This window comes from Branchiostoma floridae, chromosome 16, assembly GCF_000003815.2.
Source record: "Branchiostoma floridae strain S238N-H82 chromosome 16, Bfl_VNyyK, whole genome shotgun sequence".
Taxonomy (NCBI): domain Eukaryota; kingdom Metazoa; phylum Chordata; class Leptocardii; order Amphioxiformes; family Branchiostomatidae; genus Branchiostoma; species Branchiostoma floridae.
The window spans coordinates 16,274,527-16,299,556 of record NC_049994.1 but is presented as its reverse complement, the minus strand read 5'-3'; the positions used below and the strand labels follow the sequence as shown (position 1 = coordinate 16,299,556).

General features: G+C 41.7%; 1 protein-coding gene and 1 long non-coding RNA gene across 17 annotated transcripts in view; one reads left to right on the top strand and one right to left on the bottom strand.

The window, feature by feature from the left end:
• Positions 1–15,625, top strand: part of LOC118403815 (cAMP-regulated phosphoprotein 21-like) — a 175,538-nt gene extending 159,913 nt beyond the window's left edge. For 14 of the 16 annotated variants that reach the window (XM_035802651.1, XM_035802650.1, XM_035802649.1 and 11 more), the window contains one exon: positions 9,320–10,593. In XM_035802651.1, coding sequence (XP_035658544.1) covers positions 9,320–9,489 — 170 coding nt within the window. In that variant the 3' untranslated portion in view covers positions 9,490–10,593. Of the gene's footprint in view, positions 1–9,319; positions 10,594–13,311; positions 13,381–15,134 lie in introns of those variants that run through there. The other 2 variants (XM_035802643.1, XM_035802653.1) reach the window with 1 other exon arrangement.
• On the bottom strand, positions 10,350–17,003 carry LOC118403871. Its single transcript, XR_004829706.1, has 2 exons — positions 16,460–17,003; positions 10,350–10,507 (listed from the first exon to the last, which is right to left on the bottom strand). It is a non-coding gene; the product is annotated as an uncharacterized LOC118403871 (long non-coding RNA).
• Between the last annotated feature and the right edge of the window lie 8,027 nt (positions 17,004–25,030).

Genomic DNA, 25,030 nt, shown 5'->3' with positions numbered 1-25,030 from the left:
AATGTCAAGTTTTGTATTCATCCACCAATGGAGATTGTTATTTGCTGTGACCATGAGTTGATTAAATTATTTGGGCAGAACCCTGCCCTAGAGTACTCTGTGTGGACTTCTTCTAGTTTTGTTTTTTCTTATATTTTTATTGGGTTTTTCAAAGAACAAAATAACCAGGAAAAACTCGATGAACCATCCGACAGATTGATGATAATACATGTAGTACCAATATAAAGACTTGCGTAAATGATACGCAGAGATTACAATCTAGCCATAACAATAGAAAACAGACATTGAAAAGTAATATGGAATCTCAAAGATAACAATAGTCAGAACTGAAATTCAAATGCAACAATGCTTAAGCGTCTGAAGGTGTTCCAATTTAACATGGACAGACTGCAAAGTATTACAAATGTAATTTTATCAGATCGGTAGACCATAAGTCACTTAAGGTCTGATTGATGTATTACTCCGCGAGTGGGCACCTTAAAGGAGATCCGAGCCAAAAAGTAAACGGTTGCATGGACGCGTGTTTTTAGCGGTAAGAAATTCCCTTTTAGGTAGCGGAACTGATCTCAAAAGTAAGATCGGTGAAAGCTTCTTTGTAACTGAAGAAAGTAGCAGGTAAAGTTTTGCAGCCGCGCGCCAGGTCGGAGGTACACTGTCCTGGGTTCTGAGTGGTGCGGTTGTACACTAACAGCGAAGAAGGGCCTTTTGGAGGGATTGACTTAAATCGTAGTTTGTAATTGCTATAAAAAAAGAACCTATGTATAGTTAACGTTGGCAATTCTTTCCCACGATATAGGGTTAATGTGCTCAACATACTTCGGAATGAAAAATCTGCTAAAATGTTACGTAGCTTCATTATGAACGCGCCCATGTAAATCACGAATTATAACATAGAAGTCTATGGGAAGAAAAAACTCATCAATGAGACCTGAAATAAAAGTGAACAATATTCATACAAAATCAACGAATAGCGCTGGAGCAAAAATTTAAATAGGGTTCATAACCGGGCGCCACCCCGCATATTTTGACTGCAGATTACGCCGTGTACCCATATCCGTTACCATGGTAACGGGCGAGTCTACATTTCCAAGGGGCGTTATTATTGTTATTTATCTTGTATCACACTCTACTGGATATAGAAGCCATTTGAAAGAGGACTAATGTTCTGAAGCCAACTTCCTTGGTGCAGACTACTTCCAAGTTGTTTTTTGCCCTTCACAGCCTTCTCTCGCACCCCCCCCCTTCCCTCCAGAGTGTAAAAGGCTTGGAATGGTGAACGAGGTTAGTAGATACAGCATCAGTCCCAAGGTATATATGCACACTTCAGATAAACGGGTGCTCAAAATCATTCTCGAGAAGGCCTTGACAATGTTGTTTTTTTTTGCCTCCATGAAAATGGAGGTATATATTTTTGGTCTGTTTGTTTGTTTGTTGTGTGTTTGCAATGTTTTTCCACTGGATCACATCCAATGTGGAAGGATTAAAGACCTGTTTTTTTTTTTTTTTTCAAATTTGGCAGCCTTTGGTACTGGCAGAATTATGAGAATTGACGTCAGTTGCTCCTATTTTCTTTACACCGATACCAAAACCAGAGTGTTTTTTTACAGCGTGTTTGTGTTCAGGAATCGTGATGCTGATTGTAAGTTCCCCTTCGTGGCTGGGCCACTCTCTTCTCCGTAGGTCCCCGACGGCCCCAGCGTTTCAGTCGTGAATATGAAGACTATTATGACAAGAAGAAAATCCCGAAGGGTATATCCAAGCTTCAGTTCTTTTGTTTTCCGATTTGCCCTCACGTTTGGCATGTAGTGATGATGATGATTTCTCTCATCTGGATGTGCTCTTGTTTGGCGTGTGTTCGTTTCTGGCTGATGGTTGGTTTGGGCACACATGATGACGCATGCTGCAATGTCCCGGCTGTAACCAATGTTCCATCACAGCGTGGTCACATTCGTTAAAGGTCGTCAAACGATTTTGATTTTGTACAATTTTCAAGCAGGCTGTGACAGAGCCGGCAGCCGACAATTAGTCTTTCCAGAAGCAAGACAGCTAAATTTTTTGTACTATGCACTACAATCCTAAGAATTCCGTCAACTTGTAATTGTACGATGACCATATACAAATGTGACCGGGCTGTTATGTACGCCCCCCTCCCTCACACTCTTATGCAACGTGTCTTATAGCCTGATATTCATCCTATTCTAGCTCTTTTCACCAATTTCCCAACTTGACTTCGCTTCCGCTAAGTACAACTCTCAATATGACGTGAAATGGAGGTCCTGGGGTCTGGTGTTGGAGGAGAGCCAGACCTCGAGCATGTTAAAGAACCCGTCACACTTACCAGAAAAGAGTAGGGGTCGTTCATGGTGTGAGATTCTGTCATAGAGTTGCCCGGATATGTTTCACCATAAGGAAGTTTAGCTGGTATGCGATACAAACAAACAAAAAGGAGTTTGCAACCAGGGAAGGGCAGCAGCAGTTACAAAATGAACGACTTAGCCTCCCTAAACATCTGCTTGAAAATTAAATCAACTGTTACTAACCTGAGACTTGAAACAGTTCACCTTTGTGAATAAAGAGACTCTTTTCAAAACAACCACGACTTTACTCTAACCAATGTTTTGGTGACCGTCCTTAAATACCTTGCGTTTGTTAATCTCCAAGCAGATCCTACAATGGCATAAGATAGTACCAAACTGGCCAAGGAGTGTAGTCAGCCATTGAAGAGGCGTACATTTGCCGGTAGCGAAACACACTCCTAAGCCAGCTTGAATCCTTTGCCAGCTTTTGATACTATCTTATGCTACCGTAGGATCTGCTTGGAGATTAGCGTTTGTGACTGCATCTGTAGGCAGCGACACATATTGCTGCGGTACAATGTGAACCAGTCCGAATCGCCCCGAGGAAGATGACAGAATAATACACGCTTGTATTAAGTAGATTAGCCTTATGGAACTGTAGCAATGTATTCAGTATATGGCATGCTTTTTTACCTTGTACAATTGATGCACAAAAGGTTTTTTTTTTTTAATCGTCTGTGAAAATAAAGTTGTGGTTGTGTAAAAAGAGTCTTTATTCCGTGACATACTAACCTGATGAAACTTTGAACAGATTTCACCTTTGTCTGTGCATGTTCTAACATTGGGAGTGTTTGTTTTGCTGTCTGCCCCTGCAGTGCTGAGCCACGTGTTGGAAGTGTTCGACCTTCCCGAAGGCTTAAAGAGACACGAGACGGAGACCCTGTTCAAGGATCTCACCAAGGTTGGCGGCAAGATACGATGGCTCCAAGAGTCGCGCTCCGGCGGTCGTCGTGGTGACGGCAAGAGCTCAGACTTGGTGTCGGACTATATCGTTCTCGCCGTCTTTACGACCAAGTCCGCCGCCCAGAACACGTTAAAGACAGTCAGCAGCGAACACTTCAAATTGAGACCACCACAGAAACAGTACGATATCCGCCTCTTGGAACGCTCCAGTACCACATAGATATGGTATTTTTGTAGCCACACGTTGTGTAGTTCTAGCGTTCAGTCACGTGTCTGACTAGGTTGCCTCTCTCCTCAGTACTGTAGTGCTGCCTTCTACTCTACTCTGATGTTCTCTCTGTTCGTTGGGTAATAAACTAATAAACAAGTTTCATGCTGGGAGCCCACAGCCATAACCCTCTAAGCCTCACCACGTAACGTTGTCGGTAATATGATATGTGAACGTGCACTGTTGTCGTAGTCTAGGAGATGAACCTTTCAATCTTGGGCCAGAGGTCAAAGTACACCAAGCTGCTGGAGTTGCACGGGGTTCCATGATGCACTGCACTGCTTACAGCGGCTGTGCGGTGCATTCTGGGATGTGGAACATATTATGGAGTAGGAAGTTCTTCCTTCAGCCAAGGTGCCTTTCAGAAATCTTAAGAAACGTCGTTCCTGCAACTTTTCTTTCAGATTTTTGTACACATCTCTGTTTGCTGTCTTATGACTGTACTCCTAATTGATTTGCTCGTTAAGTTTCTACACTCCTTCCACCAACCTGTCAGTATGCTAGTTTGAAAGACGGTATCTTCACATGAAATTGTCCATTTTTGCTCTTTCCGCCTTCTGTGTAAACCTGTCTTATGTATTACCAATGCTTCCTTTTAATAGTATAAGTCATAAATGTATGGTCTGTTTTTCCGTTTACTCTTACGTGCAACTTCTCTGAGAATCCTGGAAATTCTTAGGGTTCTGATATTTAATAAGCAATATTGTTACACACATAGGGTACTTACTGGGAAATACTTTGATCCATGCATGTGCAAAAAATTGTGCAAAAAGCATGCACCCGTGTTGTTTTATCTTCTCGCTCTCTCTATATATGTATGTTTTTCTATCGGAACTTGTCTTTCAAGGTCGCATGTGACATCCGCCCCCCTCCCCCCAAGTGTAAATGTACTAGTGCCATTTCTCTCTCTGTGGCTGGGATCCTTCCAGCACCCTGGTTATGCTGCTTAGACACCTGTATATTATCTATATAACCAAGTACGACCATGGTGTGGCTATAGATAGCGCTCCGATTCCCTAGGATGTTGAATAGGTGAGAAATCAGATAGAAAAGCCGTTTTGGTGTAGTGTATATTTAATGTGTATCTATACAAGAGAACGTCGTGCAAGATAAGAGAGAATTTTTTCACCCATTTTTTATTTGAAGACCGGTTGGCGCGGGCGAGGTTGTCCCTCAGAACTGTCGTAGTGACTGTTGTATCGTGGATACAACGTGATATGCCCCACACACGTATGTAGATACGGCTTACTCGATATGTGGCGTGAGAATATACAGGTATTTCCTGACACAGTATATTTGTGCGTATATATGATGATGATGATGATGAAGAAATAAAGTCTTGAACTGTGTGATTTTGTTTTGGGGGACAGCTGTTCTCGCCAGCCTACATTTTGTGCAATGTCGAAAGAGATTTTTGTGCCCAGCTCCCCACTCGTGGCTTTTCGTTACTCACAAGCTTCATACGCTTTTTGTACCTAGCGTTGTTTTAAGTCAATGGCTTATTAGTATTAATAACTGCTGCTCCAATCTTGCAATGGCAAGCACAGAGAAAAGAACAGATTTGTAGCATTACAATGAATCATAAACGCTGTAGAATACAGAGGTTATGTTTTTAGATAAATGTGAGGACGGTAACACACCCCACAACCCGCTTATATCAGTTTTATTCTACACACAAGGGCTAGTCGTACAGAAAAACACACTTACTAGGAGAAACTCTCACAGCCACACAATAACCAAACCACTAACGAAAGGGAAGGGTCTCTTAACGCTGATCCAGTGGCAAGATTTCACACCTCTTGTTGTATAATCTTTTATCAATGAAATCAAGTACGTCAATTCCTTCCGAGTACTTAAGTGAGTTCAGAAAGCGGTATCTTTACACAGATATCTACAAGATTTTTATGATGACAAAAAAGAAGTGTTATAATCTAGATTTAAGTGATTATAAATTGATGATTATGGTATTACTGAGCGATGACTGATGAGTCAAATTGTGTGGACGTAATTGTTGTCGAGAGGTTTTAGAGAAATCTATAGTCCACTGGTATCGGGGAGCCTCGCCCTTTCCGTCGATCGACTCTGGTGCTTGCCATTCCAGGTAACCGTGGCAACAGTAACCATGGCAACAGTCTTGTGATAGGTCGACTCTCTAGTTCAATGAAATAATGTCAAGTTTGTATTCATCCACCAATGGAGATTTGTTATTTGCTGTGACCATGAGTTGATTAAATTATTTGGGCAGAACCCTGCCCTAGAGTACTCTGTGTGGACTTCTTCTTGTTTTGTTTTTTCTTATATTTTTATTGGGTTTTTCAAAGAACAAGGAAAAAGTTGATGAACCATCCGACTGATTGATGATAGTACATGTAGTACCAATTAAAGACTGGCGTAAATGATACACAGAGATTTCAATCCAGCCATAACAATAGAAAACAGAAATTCAAAAGTAGTATAACTGAGATTTTGGAATCTCAAAGATAACGATAGTCATAACTGAAATTCAAATGTAACAATGCTTAAGCGACTGAAGGTATTTCACATGAACAGACTGCGAAGTATTACAAATGTAAATGATCGGTAGGCCATAAGTGATTTAAGGTCTGATTGATGTATTACTCCGCGAGTGGGCACCCTAAACTAGATCCGAGCCAAAAAATAAATGGCTGCATGGACGCGTGTTTTTAGCGGTAAGAAATTCCCTTTTAGGTAGCTGAACTGATCTGAAAAGTTAGATTGGTGAAAGCTTGTTTGTAACTGAAGAAAGTAGCAGGTAAAGTTTTGCAGCCGCGCGCCAGGTCGGAGGTACACTGTCCTGGGTTCTGAGTGGTGCGGTTGTACACTAACAGCGAAGAAGGGCCTTTTGGGGGGGGATTGACTTAAATCGTAGTTTGTAATTGCTATAAAAAAAGAACCTATGTGTGGTTGACGTTGGCAATTCTTTCCCACGATGTAGGGTTAATGTGCTCAACATACTTCGGAATGAAAAATCTGCTAAAATGTTACGTATCTTCATTATGAACGCGCCCATGTAAATCACGAATTATAACATAGAAGTCTATGGGAAGAAAAAAACTCATCAATGAGACCTGAAATAAAAGTGAAAAATATTCATACAAAATGAACGAATAGCGCTGGAGCAAAAAATTAAATAGGGTTCATAACCGGGCGCCATCCCGCATATTTTGACTGCAGATTGCGCCGTGTACCCATATCCGTTACCATGGTAACGGGCGAGTCTACATTTCCAAGGGGCGTTAGTATTGTTATTTATCTTGTATCGTACTCTATAGGATATAGAAGCCATTTGAAAGAGGACTAATGTTCTGAAGCCAACTTCCTTGGTGCAGACTACTTCCAAGTTGTTTTTTGCCCTTCACAGCCTTCTCTCGCACCCCCCCGCCCCTTCCCTCCAGAGTGTCAAAAGCTTGGAATGGTGAACGAGGTTAGTAGATACAGCATCAGTCCCAAGGTATATATGCACACTTCAGATAAACGGGTGCTCAAAATCATTCTCGAGAAGGCCTTGACAATGTTTGTTTTTTTGCCTCCATGAAAATGGAGGTATATGTTTTTGGTCTGTTTGTTTGTTTGTTGCGTGTTTGCAATGTTTTTCCACCACTGGATCACATCCAATGTGGAAGGATTAAAGACCTCTTTGTTTACTTAATTTGGCAGCCTTCGGTACTGGCAGAATTATGAGAATTGACGTTAGCGATACCAAAAACGGAGTGTTTTTTACAGCGTGTTTGTGTTTATGAATCGTGATGCTGATTGTAAGTTCCCCTTCGTGGCTGGGCCACTCTCTTCTCCGTAGGTCCCCGACGGCCCCAGCGTTTCAGTCGTGAATACGAAGACTATTATGATTATGACAAGAAGAAAATCCCAAAGGGTATATCCAAGCTTCATTTCTTTTGTTTCCGATTTGCCCTCACGTTTGGCATGTAGTGATGATGATGATTTCTCTCATCTGGATGTGCTCTTGTTTGGCGTGTGTTCGTTTCTGGCTGATGGTTGGTTTTGGCACACATGATGACGCATGCTGTAATGTCCCGGCTGTAACTAATGTTCCATCACAGCGTGGTCACATTCGTTAAAGGTCGTCAAACGATTTTGATTTTGTACAATTTTCAAGCAGGCTGTGACAGAACCAGCAGCTGACAATGATCAAAGTCTTTCCAGAAGCAAGACAGCTAAATTTTTTGTACGTATGCACGACAATCCTAAGAATTCCGTCAACTTGTAATTGTACGATGACCATATGACAAATGTGACCGGGCTGTTATGTACGCCCCCCTCCCTCACACGTGTGCAAAACATTTTTTTTCTTCTTGCAACGTGTCTTATAGCCCGATATCCATCCTATTCTAGCTCTTTTCACCAACTTGACTCTGCTTCCACTAAAGGTGGGGTCACACCTGCGTATACATTTAAGTCCGTATGAGGCGCGCATGGGAGTATTTACCTCCACCAGGCCCCATAGGTCGCTGGAAAAATAATAGAAATGGGACAAACGTAAACAGGTAACATGTCATACGAGCTAGCTCGGTCGCTATCCATACTTCTCGATCAGCTAACTGAACTGGCATGTCATGCATCTATATTTGTCCAATTTGTACTATTTTTCCCGCGACCTGTGGAGCCTGTTAGAGACTAAGAGCTTCATACGCACCTCAAACGGACCTGAATATGTACGCATGTGTGACTTAAGTACAAGTCTCAATATGACGTGAAATGGAGGTCCTGGGGTCTGGTGTTGGAGGAGAGCCACACCTCGAGCATGTTAAAGAACCCGTCACACTTACAAGAAAAGAGTAGGGGTCGTTCATGGTGTGAGATTCTGTCATAGAGTTGCCCAGATATGTTTCACCATAAGGAAGTTTAGCTGGTATGCGATACAAACAAACAAAAAGGAGTTTGCAACCAGGGAAGGGCAGCAGCAGTTACAAAATGAACGACTTAGCCTCCCTAAACATCTGCTTGAAAATTAAATCAACTGTTACTAACCTGAGACTTGAAACAGTTCACCTTTGTGAATAAAGAGACTCTTTTCAAAACAACCACGACTTTACTCTAACCGATGTTTTGGTGACCGTCCTTAAATACCTTGCGTTTGTTAATCTCCAAGCAGATCCTACAATGGCATAAGATAGTACCAAACTGGCCAAGGAGTGTAGTCAGCCATTGAAGAGGCGTACATTTGCCGGTAGCGAAACACACTCCTAAGCCAGCTTGAATCCTTTGCCAGCTTTTGATACTACATGTATCTTATGCTACCGTAGGATCTGCTTGGAGATTAGCGTTTGTGACTGTATCTGTAGGCAGCGACACATATTGCTGCGGTACCAATGTGAACCAGTCCGAATCGCCCCGAGGAAGATGACAGAATAATACACGCTTGTATTAAGTAGATTAGCCTTATGGAACTGTAGTTTATGTATTCAGTACATGGCATACTTTTTTACCTTGTACAATTGATGCACAATAAAGTTATCATAATTCTTTTTAAACGTCGGTGAAAATAAAGTTGTGGTTGTGTAAAAAGAGTCTTTATTCCGTGACGTACTAACCTGATGAAACTTTTAACAGATTTCACCTTTGTCTGTGCATGTTCTAACATTGGGAGTGTTTGTTTTGCTGTCTGCCCCTGCAGTGCTGAGCCACGTGTTGGAAGTGTTCGACCTTCCCGAAGGCTTAAAGAGACACGAGACGGAGACCCTGTTCAAGGATCTCACCAAGGTTGGCGGCAAGATACGATGGCTCCAAGAGTCGCGCTCCGGCGGTCGTCGTGGTGACGGCAAGAGCTCAGACTTGGTGTCAGACTATATCGTTCTCGCCGTCTTTACAACCAAGTCCGCCGCCCAGAACACGTTAAAGACAGTCAGCAGCGAACACTTCAAATTGAGACCGCCACAGAAACAGTACGATATCCGCCTCTTGGAACGCTCCAGTACCACATAGATATGGTATTTTTGTAGCCACACGTTGTGTAGTTCTAGCGTTCAGTCACGTGTCTGACTAGGTTGCCTCTCTCCTCAGTACTGTAGTGCTGCCTTCTACTCTACTCTGATGTTCTCTCTGTTCGTTGGGTAATAAACTAATAAACAAGTTTCATGCTGGGAGCCCACAGCCATAACCCTCTAAGCCTCACCACGTAACGTTGTCGGTAATATGATATGTGAACGTGCACTGTTGTCGTAGTCTAGGAGATGAACCTTTCAATCTTGGGCCAGAGGTCAGAGGTCAAAGTACACCAAGCTGCTGGAGTTACACGGGGTTCCATGATGCACTGCACTGCTTACAGCGGCTGTGTGGTGCATTCTGGGATGTGGAACATATTATGGAGTAGGAAGTTCTTCCTTCAGCCAAGGTGCCTTTCAGAAATCTTAAGAAACGTCGTTCCTGCAACTTTTCTTTCAGATTTTTGTACACATCTCTGTTTGCTGTCTTATGACTGTACTCCTAATTGATTTGCTCGTTAAGTTTCTACACTCCTTCCACCAACCTGTCAGTATGCTAGTTTGAAAGACGGTATCTTCACATGAAATTGTCAATTTTTGCTCTTTCCGCCTTCTGTGTAAACCTGTCTTATGTATTACCAATGCTTCTTTTTAATAGTATAAGTCATAAATGTATGGTCTGTTTTTCCATTTACTCTTACGTGCAACTTCTCTGAGAATCCTGGAAATTCTTAGGGTTCTGATATTTAATAAGCAATATTGTTACACACATAGGGTACTTACTGGGAAATACTTTGATCCTTGCATGTGCAAAAAATTTGTTCAAAAAGCATGCACCCGTGTTGTTTTATCTTCTCTCTCTCTCTCTATATATATATATGTATGTTTTTCTATCGGAAATTGTCTTTCAAGGTCGCATGTGACATCCGCCCCCCTCCCCCCAAGTGTAAATGCACTAGTGCCATTTCTCTCTCTGTGGCTGGGATCCTTCCAGCACTCTGGTTATGCTGCTTAGACACCTGTATATTATCTATATAACCAAGTACGACCATGGTGTGGCTATAGATAGCGCTCCGATTCCCTAGGATGTTGAATAGGTGAGAAATCAGATAGAAAAGCCGTTTTGGTGTAGTGTATATTTAATGTGTATCTATACAAGAGAACGTCGTGCAAGATAAGAGAGAATTTTTTCACCCATTTTTTATTTGAAGACCGGTTGGCGCGGGCGAGGTTGTCCCTCAGAACTGTCGTAGTGACTGTTGTATCGTGGATACAACGTGATATGCCCCACACACGTATGTAGATACGGCTTACTCGATATGTGGTGTGAGAATATACAGGTATTTCCTGACACAGTATATTTGTGCGTATATATGATGATGATGATGAAGAAATGAAGTCTTGAACTGTGTGATTTTGTTTTGGGGGACAGCTGTTCTCGCCAGCCTACATTTTGTGCAATGTCGAAAGAGATTTTTGTGCCCTCCCCAGTCGTGGCTTTTCGTTACTCACAAGCTTCATACGCTTTTTGTACCTAGCGTTGTTTTAAGTCAATGGCTTATTAGTATTAATAACTGCTGCTCCAATCTTGCAATGGCAAGCACAGAGAAAAGAACAGATTTGTAGCATTACAATGAATCATAAACGCTGTAGAATACAGAGGTTATGTTTTTAGATAAATGTGAGGACGGTAACACACCCCACAACCCGCTTATATCAGTTTTATTCTACACACAAGGGCTAGTCGTACAGAAAAACACACTTACTAGGAGAAACTCTCACAGCCACACAATAACCAAACCACTAACGAAAGGGAAGGGTCTCTTAACGCTGATCCAGTGGCAAGATTTCACACCTCTTGTTGTATAATCTTTTATCAATGAAATCAAGTACGTCAATTCCTTCCGAGTACTTAAGTGAGTTCAGAAAGCGGTATCTTTACACAGATATCTACAAGATTTTTATGATGACAAAAAAGAAGTGTTATAATCTAGATTTAAGTGATTATAAATTGATGATTATGGTATTACTGAGCGATGACTGATGAGTCAAATTGTGTGGACGTAATTGTTGTCGAGAGGTTTTAGAGAAATCTATAGTCCACTGGTATCGGGGAGCCTCGCCCTTTCCGTCGATCGACTCTGGTGCTTGCCATTCCAGGTAACCGTGGCAACAGTAACCATGGCAACAGTCTTGTGATAGGTCGACTCTCTAGTTCAATGAAATAATGTCAAGTTTGTATTCATCCACCAATGGAGATTTGTTATTTGCTGTGACCATGAGTTGATTAAATTATTTGGGCAGAACCCTGCCCTAGAGTACTCTGTGTGGACTTCTTCTTGTTTTGTTTTTTCTTATATTTTTATTGGGTTTTTCAAAGAACAAAATAACAAGGAAAAACTTGATGAACCATCCGACTGATTGATGATAGTACATGTAGTACCAATTAAAGACTGGCGTAAATGATACACAAAGATTTCAATCCAGCCATAACAATAGAAAACAGAAAATCAAATTTGGAATCTCAAAGATAACAATAGTCATAACTGAAATTCAAATGTAACAATGCTTAAGCAACTGAAGGTATTCCAATTTAACATGAACAGACTGCAAAGTATTACAAATGTAATTTTATCAGATCGGTAGAGCATAAGTCATTTAAGGTCTGATTGATGTATTACTCCGCGAGTGGGCACCCTAAAAGAGATCCGAGCCAAAAAGTAAACGGTTGCATGGACGCGTGTTTTTAGCGGTAAGAAATTCCCTTTTAGGTAGCTGAACTGATCTGAAAAGTTAGATTGGTGAAAGCTTGTTTGTAACTGAAGAAAGTAGCAGGTAAAGTTTTGCAGCCGCGCGCCAGGTCGGAGGTACACTGTCCTGGGTTCTGAGTGGTGCGGTTGTACAGTAACAGCGAAGAAAGGCCTTTTGGGGGATTGACTAATCGTAGTTTGTAATTGCTATAAAAAAAGAACCTATGTGTGGTTGACGTTGGCAATTCTTTCCCACGATGTAGGGTTAATGTGCTCAACATACTTCGGAATGAAAAATCTGCTAAAATGTTACGTATCTTCATTATGAACGCGCCCATGTAAATCACGAATTATAACATAGAAGTCTATGGGAAGAAAAAACTCATCAATGAGACCTGAAATAAAAGTGAAAAATATTCATACAAAATGAACGAATAGCGCTGGAGCAAAAAATTAAATAGGGTTCATAACCGGGCGCCATCCCGCATATTTTGACTGCAGATTACGCCGTGTACCCATATCCGTTACCATGGTAACGGGCGAGTCTACATTTCCAAGGGGCGTTATCATTATTTATCTTGTATCGTACTCTACTGGATATAGAAGCCATTTGAAAGAGGACTAATGTTCTGAAGCCAACTTCCTTGGTGCACTGACTACTTCCAAGTTGTTTTTTGCCCTTCACAGCCTTCTCTCGCACCCCCCCCCCCCGCCCCTTCCCTCCATAGTGTCAAAAGCTTGGAATGGTGAACGAGTTTAGTAGATACAGCATCAGTCCCAAGGTATATATGCACACTTCAGATAAACGTGTGCTCAAAATCATTCTCGAGAAGGCCTTGACAATGTTTGTTTTTTTGCCTCCATGAAAATGGAGGTATATGTTTTCGGTCTGTTTGTTTGTTCGTTTGTTTTTTCAAATTTTTAAATTTGGCAGCATTTGGTACTGGCAGAATTATGAGAATTGACGTTAGCGATACCAAAAACGGAGTGTTTTTTACAGCGTGTTTGTGTTTATGAATCGTGATGCTGATTGTAAGTTCCCCTTCGTGGCTGGGCCACTCTCTTCTCCGTAGGTCCCCGACGGCCCCAGCGTTTCAGTCGTGAATACGAAGACTATTATGACAAGAAGAAAATCCCAAAGGGTATATCCAAGCTTCATTTCTTTTGTTTCCGATTTACCCTCACGTTTGGCATGTAGTGATGATGATGATTTCTCTCATCTGGATGTGCTCTTGTTTGACGTGTGTTCGTTTCTGGCTGATGGCTGGTTTTGGCACACATGACGACGCATGCTGTAATGTCCCGGCTGTAACTAATGTTCCATCACAGCGTGGTCACATTCGTTAAAGGTCGTCAAACGATTTTGATTTTGTACAATTTTCAAGCAGGCTGTGACAGAACCAGCAGCTGACAATGATCAAAGTCTTTCCAGAAGCAAGACAGCTAAATTTTTTGTACGTATGCACGACAATCCTAAGAATTCCGTCAACTTGTAATTGTACGATGACCATATGACAAATGTGACCGGGCTGTTATGTACGCCCCCCTCCCTCACACGTGTGCAAAACATTTTTTTTCTTCTTGCAACGTGTCTTATAGCCCGATATCCATCCTATTCTAGCTCTTTTCACCAACTTGACTCTGCTTCCACTAAAGGTGGGGTCACACCTGCGTATACATTTAAGTCCGTATGAGGCGCGCATGGGAGTATTTACCTCCACCAGGCCCCATAGGTCGCTGGAAAAATAATAGAAATGGGACAAACGTAAACAGGTAACATGTCATACGAGCTAGCTCGGTCGCTATCCATACTTCTCGATCAGCTAACTGAACTGGCATGTCATGCATCTATATTTGTCCAATTTGTACTATTTTTCCCGCGACCTGTGGAGCCTGTTAGAGACTAAGAGCTTCATACGCACCTCAAACGGACCTGAATATGTACGCATGTGTGACTTAAGTACAAGTCTCAATATGACGTGAAATGGAGGTCCTGGGGTCTGGTGTTGGAGGAGAGCCACACCTCGAGCATGTTAAAGAACCCGTCACACTTACAAGAAAAGAGTAGGGGTCGTTCATGGTGTGAGATTCTGTCATAGAGTTGCCCAGATATGTTTCACCATAAGGAAGTTTAGCTGGTATGCGATACAAACAAACAAAAAGGAGTTTGCAACCAGGGAAGGGCAGCAGCAGTTACAAAATGAACGACTTAGCCTCCCTAAACATCTGCTTGAAAATTAAATCAACTGTTACTAACCTGAGACTTGAAACAGTTCACCTTTGTGAATAAAGAGACTCTTTTCAAAACAACCACGACTTTACTCTAACCGATGTTTTGGTGACCGTCCTTAAATACCTTGCGTTTGTTAATCTCCAAGCAGATCCTACAATGGCATAAGATAGTACCAAACTGGCCAAGGAGTGTAGTCAGCCATTGAAGAGGCGTACATTTGCCGGTAGCGAAACACACTCCTAAGCCAGCTTGAATCCTTTGCCAGCTTTTGATACTACATGTATCTTATGCTACCGTAGGATCTGCTTGGAGATTAGCGTTTGTGACTGTATCTGTAGGCAGCGACACATATTGCTGCGGTACCAATGTGAACCAGTCCGAATCGCCCCGAGGAAGATGACAGAATAATACACGCTTGTATTAAGTAGATTAGCCTTATGGAACTGTAGCAATGTATTCAGTATATGGCATGCTTTTTTACCTTGTACAATTGATGCACAAAAGGTTTTTTTTTTTTAATCGTCTGTGAAAATAAAGTTGTGGTTGTGTAAAAAGAGTCTTTATTCCGTGACATACTAACCTGATGAAACTTTGAACAGATTTCACCTTTGTCTGTGCATGTTCTAACATTGGGAGTGTTTGTTTTGCTGTCTGCCCCTGCAGTGCTGAGCCACGTGTTGGAAGTGTTCGACCTTCCCGAAGGCTTAAAGAGACACGAGACGGAGACCCTGTTCAAGGATCTCACCAAGGTTGGCGGCAAGATACGATGGCTCCAAGAGTCGCGCTCCGGCGGTCGTCGTGGTGACGGCAAGAGCTCAGACTTGGTGTCAGACTATATCGTTCTCGCCGTCTTTACGACCAAGTCCGCCGCCCAGAACACGTTAAAGACAGTCAGCAGCGAACACTTCAAATTGAGACCACCACAGAAACAGTACGATATCCGCCTCTTGGAACGCTCCAGTACCACATAGATATGGTATTTTTGTAGCCACACGTTGTGTAGTTCTAGCGTTCAGTCACGTGTCTGACTAGGTTGCCTCTCTCCTCAGTACTGTAGTGCTGCCTTCTACTCTACTCTGATGTTCTCTCTGTTCGTTGGGTAATAAACTAATAAACAAGTTTCATGCTGGGAGCCCACAGCCATAACCCTCTAAGCCTCACCACGTAACGTTGTCGGTAATATGATATGTGAACGTGCACTGTTGTCGTAGTCTAGGAGATGAACCTTTCAATCTTGGGCCAGAGGTCAGAGGTCAAAGTACACCAAGCTGCTGGAGTTACACGGGGTTCCATGATGCACTGCACTGCTTACAGCGGCTGTGTGGTGCATTCTGGGATGTGGAACATATTATGGAGTAGGAAGTTCTTCCTTCAGCCAAGGTGCCTTTCAGAAATCTTAAGAAACGTCGTTCCTGCAACTTTTCTTTCAGATTTTTGTACACGTCTCTGTTTGCTGTCTTATGACTGTACTCCTAATTGATTTGCTCGTTAAGTTTCTACAATCCTTCCACCAACCTGTCATTATGCTAGTTTGAAAGACGGTATCTTCACATGAAATTGTCAATTTTTGCTCTTTCCGCCTTCTGTGTAAACCTGTCTTATGTATTACCAATGCTTCCTTTTAATAGTATAAGTCATAAATGTATGGTCTGTTTTTCCGTTTACTCTTACGTGCAACTTCTCTGAGAATCCTGGAAATTCTTAGGGTTCTGATATTTAATAAGCAATATTGTTACACACATAGGGTACTTACTGGGAAATACTTTGATCCATGCATGTGCAAAAAATTTGTTCAAAAAGCATGCACCCGTGTTGTTTTATCTTCTCTCTCTCTCTATATATATATATATGTATGTTTTTCTATCGGAACTTGTCTTTCAAGGTCGCATGTGACACCCCAAGTGTAAATGTACTAGTGCCATTTCTCTCTCTGTGGCTGGGATCCTTCCAGCACCCTGGTTATGCTGCTTAGACACCTGTTTAGACACCTGTATATTATCTATATAACCAAGTACGACCATGGTGTGGCTATAGATAGCGCTCCGATTCCCTAGGATGTTGAATAGGTGAGAAATCAGATAGAAAAGCCGTTTTGGTGTAGTGTATATTTAATGTGTATCTATACAAGAGAACGTCGTGCAAGATAAGAGAGAATTTTTTCACCCATTTTTTATTTGAAGACCGGTTGGCGCGGGCGAGGTTGTCCCTCAGAACTGTCGTAGTGACTGTTGTATCGTGGATACAACGTGATATGCCCCACACACGTATGTAGATACGGCTTACTCGATATGTGGTGTGAGAATATACAGGTATTTCCTGACACAGTATATTTGTGCGTATATATGATGATGATGATGAAGAAATGAAGTCTTGAACTGTGTGATTTTGTTTTGGGGGACAGCTGTTCTCGCCAGCCTACATTTTGTGCAATGTCGAAAGAGATTTTTGTGCCCTCCCCAGTCGTGGCTTTTCGTTACTCACAAGCTTCATACGCTTTTTGTACCTAGCGTTGTTTTAAGTCAATGGCTTATTAGTATTAATAACTGCTGCTCCAATCTTGCAATGGCAAGCACAGAGAAAAGAACAGATTTGTAGCATTACAATGAATCATAAACGCTGTAGAATACAGAGGTTATGTTTTTAGATAAATGTGAGGACGGTAACACACCCCACAACCCGCTTATATCAGTTTTATTCTACACACAAGGGCTAGTCGTACAGAAAAACACACTTACTAGGAGAAACTCTCACAGCCACACAATAACCAAACCACTAACGAAAGGGAAGGGTCTCTTAACGCTGATCCAGTGGCAAGATTTCACACCTCTTGTTGTATAATCTTTTATCAATGAAATCAAGTACGTCAATTCCTTCCGAGTACTTAAGTGAGTTCAGAAAGCGGTATCTTTACACAGATATCTACAAGATTTTTATGATGACAAAAAAGAAGTGTTATAATCTAGATTTAAGTGATTATAAATTGATGATTATGGTATTACTGAGCGATGACTGATGAGTCAAATTGTGTGGACGTAATTGTTGTCGAGAGGTTTTAGAGAAATCTATAGTCCACTGGTATCGGGGAGCCTCGCCCTTTCCGTCGATCGACTCTGGTGCTTGCCATTCCAGGTAACCGTGGCAACAGTAACCATGGCAACAGTCTTGTGATAGGTCGACTCTCTAGTTCAATGAAATAATGTCAAGTTTGTATTCATCCACCAATGGAGATTTGTTATTTGCTGTGACCATGAGTTGATTAAATTATTTGGGCAGAACCCTGCCCTAGAGTACTCTGTGTGGACTTCTTCTTGTTTTGTTTTTTCTTATATTTTTATTGGGTTTTTCAAAGAACAAGGAAAAAGTTGATGAACCATCCGACTGATTGATGATAGTACATGTAGTGTAGTACCAATTAAAGACTGGCGTAAATGATACACAAAGATTTCAATCCAGCCATAACAATAGAAAACAGATTTGGAATCTCAAAGATAACAATAGTCATAACTGAAATTCAAATGTAACAATGCTTAAGCAACTGAAGGTATTCCAATTTAACATGAACAGACTGCAAAGTATTACAAATGTAAATTTATCAGATCGGTAGACCATAAGTCATTTAAGCCGGTCTGATCGATGTATTACTCCGCGAGTGGACACCCTAAAAGAGATCCGAGCCAAAAAGTAAACGGTTGCATGGACGCGTGTTTTTAGCGGTAAGAAATTCCCTTTTAGGTAGCTGAACTGATCTGAAAAGTTAGATTGGTGAAAGCTTGTTTGTAACTGAAGAAAGTAGCAGGTAAAGTTTTGCAGCCGCGCGCCAGGTCGGAGGTACACTGTCCTGGGTTCTGAGTGGTGCGGTTGTACACTAACAGCGAAGAAGGGCCTTTTGGGGGGGGATTGACTTAAATCGTAGTTTGTAATTGCTATAAAAAAAGAACCTATGTGTGGTTGACGTTGGCAATTCTTTCCCACGATGTAGGGTTAATGTGCTCAACATACTTCGGAATGAAAAATCTGCTAAAATGTTACGTATCTTCATTATGAACGCGCCCATGTAAATCACGAATTATAACATAGAAGTCTATGGGAAGAAAAAACTCATCAATGAGACCTGAAATAAAAGTGAAAAATATGCATACAAAATCAACGAATAGCGCTGGAGCAAAAATTTAAATAGGGTTCATAACCGGGCGCCACCCCGCATATTTTGACTGCAGATTACGCCGTGTACCCATATCCGTTACCATGGTAACGGGCGAGTCTACATTTCGAAGGGGCGTTATTATTGTTATTTATCTTGTATCACACTCTACTGGATATAGAAGCCATTTGAAAGAGGACTAATATTCTGAAGCCAACTTCCTTGGTGCAGACTACTTCCAAGTTGTTTTTTGCCCTTCACAGCCTTCTCTCGCACCCCCCCCCCTTCCCTCCAGAGTGTCAAAAGCTTGGAAAGGTGAACGAGGTTAGTAGATACAGCATCAGTCCCAAGGTATATATGCACACTTCAGATAAACGGGTGCTCAAAATCATTCTCGAGAAGGCCTTGACAATGTTTGTTTTTTTTGCCTCCATGAAAATGGAGGTATATATTTTTGGTCTGTTTGTTTGTTTGTTGTGTGTTTGCAATGTTTTTCCACTGCATCACATCCAATGTGGAAGGATTAAAGACCTGTTTTTTTTTGTTTTTCTTTTTTTCAAATTTGGCAGCCTTTGGTACTGGCAGAATTATGAGAATTGACGTCAGTTGCTCCTATTTTCTTTCCACCGATACCAAGAACAGAGTTTTTTTACAGCGTGTTTGTGTTTATGAATCGTGATGCTGATTGAAAGTTCCCCTTCGTGGCTGGGCCACTCTCTTCTCCGTAGGTCCCCGACGGCCCCAGCGTTTCAGTCGTGAATACGAAGACTATTATGACAAGAAGAAAATCCCGAAGGGTATATCCAAGCTTCATTTCTTTTGTTTCCGATTTGCCCTCACGTTTGGCATGTAGTGATGATGATGATTTCTCTCATCTGGATGTGCTCTTGTTTGGCGTGTGTTCGTTTCTGGCTGATGGTTGATTTTGGCACACATGACGACGCATGCTGCAATGTCCCGGCTGTAACCAATGTTCCATCACAGCGTGGTCACATTCGTTAAAGGTCGTCAAATGATTTTGATTTTGTACAATTTTCAAGCAGGCTGTGACAGAACCAGCAGCCGACAATGATCAAAGTCTTTCCAGATTCCAGAAGCAAGACGGCTAAATTTTTTGTACTATGCACGACAATCCTAAGAATTCCGTCAACTTGTAATTGTACGATGACCATATGACAAATGTGACCGGGCTCTTCTGTGCGCCCCCCTCCCTCACACGTGTGCAAAACATTTTTTTTCTTCTTGCAACGTGTCTTATAGCCCGATATCCATCCTATTCTAGCTCTTTTCACCAACTTGACTCTGCTTCCACTAAAGGTGGGGTCACACCTGCGTATACATTTAAGTCCGTATGAGGCGCGCATGGGAGTATTTACCTCCACCAGGCCCCATAGGTCGCTGGAAAAATAATAGAAATGGGACAAACGTAAACAGGTAACATGTCATACGAGCTAGCTCGGTCGCTATCCATACTTCTCGATCAGCTAACTGAACTGGCATGTCATGCATCTATATTTGTCCAATTTGTACTACTTTTCCCGCGACCTGTGGAGCCTGTTAGAGACTAAGAGCTTCATACGCACCTCAAACGGACTTGAATATGTACGCATGTGTGACTTAAGTACAAGTCTCAATATGACGTGAAATGGAGGTCCTGGGGTCTGGTGTTGGAGGAGAGCCACACCTCGAGCATGTTAAAGAACCCGTCACACTTACCAGAAAAGAGTAGGGGTCGTTCATGGTGTGAGATTCTGTCATAGAGTTGCCCAGATATGTTTCACCATAAGGAAGTTTAGCTGGTATGCGATACAAACAAACAAAAAGGAGTTTGCAACCAGGGAAGGGCAGCAGCAGTTACAAAATGAACGACTTAGCCTCCCTAAACATCTGCTTGAAAATTAAATCAACTGTTACTAACCTGAGACTTGAAACAGTTCACCTTTGTGAATAAAGAGACTCTTTTCAAAACAACCACGACTTTACTCTAACCAATGTTTTGGTGACCGTCCTTAAATACCTTGCGTTTGTTAATCTCCAAGCAGATCCTACAATGGCATAAGATAGTACCAAACTGGCCAAGGAGTGTAGTCAGCCATTGAAGAGGCGTACATTTGCCGGTAGCGAAACACACTCCTAAGCCAGCTTGAATCCTTTGCCAGCTTTTGATACTATCTTATGCTACCGTAGGATCTGCTTGGAGATTAGCGTTTGTGACTGCATCTGTAGGCAGCGACACATATTGCTGCGGTACAATGTGAACCAGTCCGAATCGCCCCGAGGAAGATGACAGAATAATACACGCTTGTATTAAGTAGATTAGCCTTATGGAACTGTAGCAATGTATTCAGTATATGGCATGCTTTTTTACCTTGTACAATTGATGCACAAAAGGTTTTTTTTTTTTAATCGTCTGTGAAAATAAAGTTGTGGTTGTGTAAAAAGAGTCTTTATTCCGTGACATACTAACCTGATGAAACTTTGAACAGATTTCACCTTTGTCTGTGCATGTTCTAACATTGGGAGTGTTTGTTTTGCTGTCTGCCCCTGCAGTGCTGAGCCACGTGTTGGAAGTGTTCGACCTTCCCGAAGGCTTAAAGAGACACGAGACGGAGACCCTGTTCAAGGATCTCACCAAGGTTGGCGGCAAGATACGATGGCTCCAAGAGTCGCGCTCCGGCGGTCGTCGTGGTGACGGCAAGAGCTCAGACTTGGTGTCAGACTATATCGTTCTCGCCGTCTTTACGACCAAGTCCGCCGCCCAGAACACGTTAAAGACAGTCAGCAGCGAACACTTCAAATTGAGACCACCACAGAAACAGTACGATATCCGCCTCTTGGAACGCTCCAGTACCACATAGATATGGTATTTTTGTAGCCACACGTTGTGTAGTTCTAGCGTTCAGTCACGTGTCTGACTAGGTTGCCTCTCTCCTCAGTACTGTAGTGCTGCCTTCTACTCTACTCTGATGTTCTCTCTGTTCGTTGGGTAATAAACTAATAAACAAGTTTCATGCTGGGAGCCCACAGCCATAACCCTCTAAGCCTCACCACGTAACGTTGTCGGTAATATGATATGTGAACGTGCACTGTTGTCGTAGTCTAGGAGATGAACCTTTCAATCTTGGGCCAGAGGTCAGAGGTCAAAGTACACCAAGCTGCTGGAGTTACACGGGGTTCCATGATGCACTGCACTGCTTACAGCGGCTGTGTGGTGCATTCTGGGATGTGGAACATATTATGGAGTAGGAAGTTCTTCCTTCAGCCAAGGTGCCTTTCAGAAATCTTAAGAAACGTCGTTCCTGCAACTTTTCTTTCAGATTTTTGTACACGTCTCTGTTTGCTGTCTTATGACTGTACTCCTAATTGATTTGCTCGTTAAGTTTCTACAATCCTTCCACCAACCTGTCATTATGCTAGTTTGAAAGACGGTATCTTCACATGAAATTGTCAATTTTTGCTCTTTCCGCCTTCTGTGTAAACCTGTCTTATGTATTACCAATGCTTCCTTTTAATAGTATAAGTCATAAATGTATGGTCTGTTTTTCCGTTTACTCTTACGTGCAACTTCTCTGAGAATCCTGGAAATTCTTAGGGTTCTGATATTTAATAAGCAATATTGTTACACACATAGGGTACTTACTGGAAAATACTTTGATCCATGCATGTGCAAAAAATTTGTTCAAAAAGCATGCACCCGTGTTGTTTTATCTTCTCGCTCTCTCTATATATGTATGTTTTTCTATCGGAACTTGTCTTTCAAGGTCGCATGTGACATCCGCCCCCCTCCCCCAAGTGTAAATGTACTAGTGCCATTTCTCTCTCTGTGGCTGGGATCCTTCCAGCACCCCGGTTATGCTGCTTAGACACCTGTATATTATCTATATAACCAAGTCCGACCATGGTGTGGCTATAGATAGCGCTCCGATTCCCTAGGATGTTGAATAGGTGAGAAATCAGATAGAAAAGCCGTTTTGGTGTAGTGTATATTTAATGTGTATCTATACAAGAGAACGTCGTGCAAGATAAGAGAGAATTTTTTCACCCATTTTTTATTTGAAGACCGGTTGGCGCGGGCGAGGTTGTCCCTCAGAACTGTCGTAGTGACTGTTGTATCGTGGATACAACGTGATATGCCCCACACACGTATGTAGATACGGCTTACTCGATATGTGGTGTGAGAATATACAGGTATTTCCTGACACAGTATATTTGTGCGTATATATGATGATGATGATGAAGAAATAAAGTCTTGAACTGTGTGATTTTGTTTTGGGGGACAGCTGTTCTCGCCAGCCTACATTTTGTGCAATGTCGAAAGAGATTTTTGTGCCCTCCCCAGTCGTGGCTTTTCGTTACTCACAAGCTTCATACGCTTTTTGTACCTAGCGTTGTTTTAAGTCAATGGCTTAGTATTAATAACTGCTGCTCCAATCTTGCAATGGCAAGCACAGAGAAAAGAACAGATTTGTAGCATTACAATGAATCATAAACGCTGTAGAATACAGAGATTATGTTTTTAGATAAATGTGAGGACGGTAACACACCCCACAACCCGCTTATATCAGTTCTATTCTACACACAAGGGCTAGTCGTACAGAAAAACACACTTACTAGGAGAAACTCTCACAGCCACACAATAACCAAACCACTAACGAAAGGGAAGGGTCTCTTAACGCTGATCCAGTGGCAAGATTTCACACCTCTTGTTGTATAATCTTTTATCAATGAAATCAAGTACGTCAATTCCTTCCGAGTACTTAAGTGAGTTAAGAAAGCGGTATCTTTACACAGATATCTACAAGATTTTTATGATGACAAAAAAGAAGTGTTATAATCTAGATTTAAGTGATTATAAATTGATGATTATGGTATTACTGAGCGATGACTGATGAGTCAAATTGTGTGGACGTAATTGTTGTCGAGAGGTTTTAGAGAAATCTATAGTCCACTGGTATCGGGGAGCCTCGCCCTTTCCGTCGATCGACTCTGGTGCTTGCCATTCCAGGTAACCGTGGCAACAGTAACCATGGCAACAGTCTTGTGATAGGTCGACTCTCTAGTTCAATGAAATAATGTCAAGTTTGTATTCATCCACCAATGGAGATTTGTTATTTGCTGTGACCATGAGTTGATTAAATTATTTGGGCAGAACCCTGCCCTAGAGTACTCTGTGTGGACTTCTTCTTGTTTTGTTTTTTCTTACTTTTTTCTTGGGTTTTTCAAAGAACAAAATAACAAGGAAAAACTCGGTGAACCATCCGACAGATTGATGATAGTACATATATTACCAATTAAAGACTTGCGTAAACAAGAGTTCGGAGACCTCATATCTCCATGAAATAGTCTGATTATGTTAATGACTTCCACATTTGCATAATCTATGCTTAGTTATGTACACCTGTAAATAACCTACGTTGGTCACTATGTTGATTGTCCAATCATTTACCACATCAATGAATTATGGCAATGTAATAATGCTTAAGCGACTGAAGGTATTCCAATTTGCTAGAGTTCCCCGAACACATCTTTTCGCCAAATAATCATGCCTTTATTCAAGACTTAAACTCTTTAAAATCTATGTATGACTTAAGAGTACCTACCCCAACAGCAAACGACTGCATGAACGTGTGTTCCCCACAAACGCTACCAAAAACATCTTAACCTTCTTGGCGAAGGTAACAATAAAATCATGTACACTGTTGTGATCCCTGGTCAGTGAGAATTTCATGCTTGTCAGAGGATTATCTCCCCAGTGTATAAGGGCGTCCAGGTCACAAGGCTAACATCTGAGGAAAAGCTGTGTCCTTAGGTATAGGTAAAAATGAGATATATAGAAAACAGTCTATTTCTGTCAATTGGCCACTGATTGCAATTAAATGCATCTTTCCATGTAGATTATTATCTAAAGTACCTTTCTGCCAAAAACAATGCAAACAAGTTTGAAAGTCCTATCATGGAATTCAGTGGATTTATGAACTTTCCTCATTAAATATGAAAATTAGCTGTTCATTTACATAATTAGTATTACATTATGCAAGTCATCATTTAGGCTATCTGCCACTCAAAAATTTCGACCACAGCATGTTCAGAACACGAGATGTCAAAAATTGAAGTTTTGCTGCAGTACCCTAGGAAGAAGCTAGGGGCCCATTATTGCACTCGACTTTTATTTTTTTAACCCCTACCCACCTACCAAATATTATTAGGATCCATTCAAGGCTTCTCGAGTTATGCATTCCACAAACAAACGGACGCACACACTCGGCCCGCTACCGCCCTGACGAAAAATGCTACGCCAGCCATTTTCGAACACGGTCTTCCTTTTCGCAACCACTACTCAAATACCAAATGCATGTATCATGAAAATCCATACACAGGTTCTCGAGTTATGTGCTGTTGGCATGGATTTATGAACTTT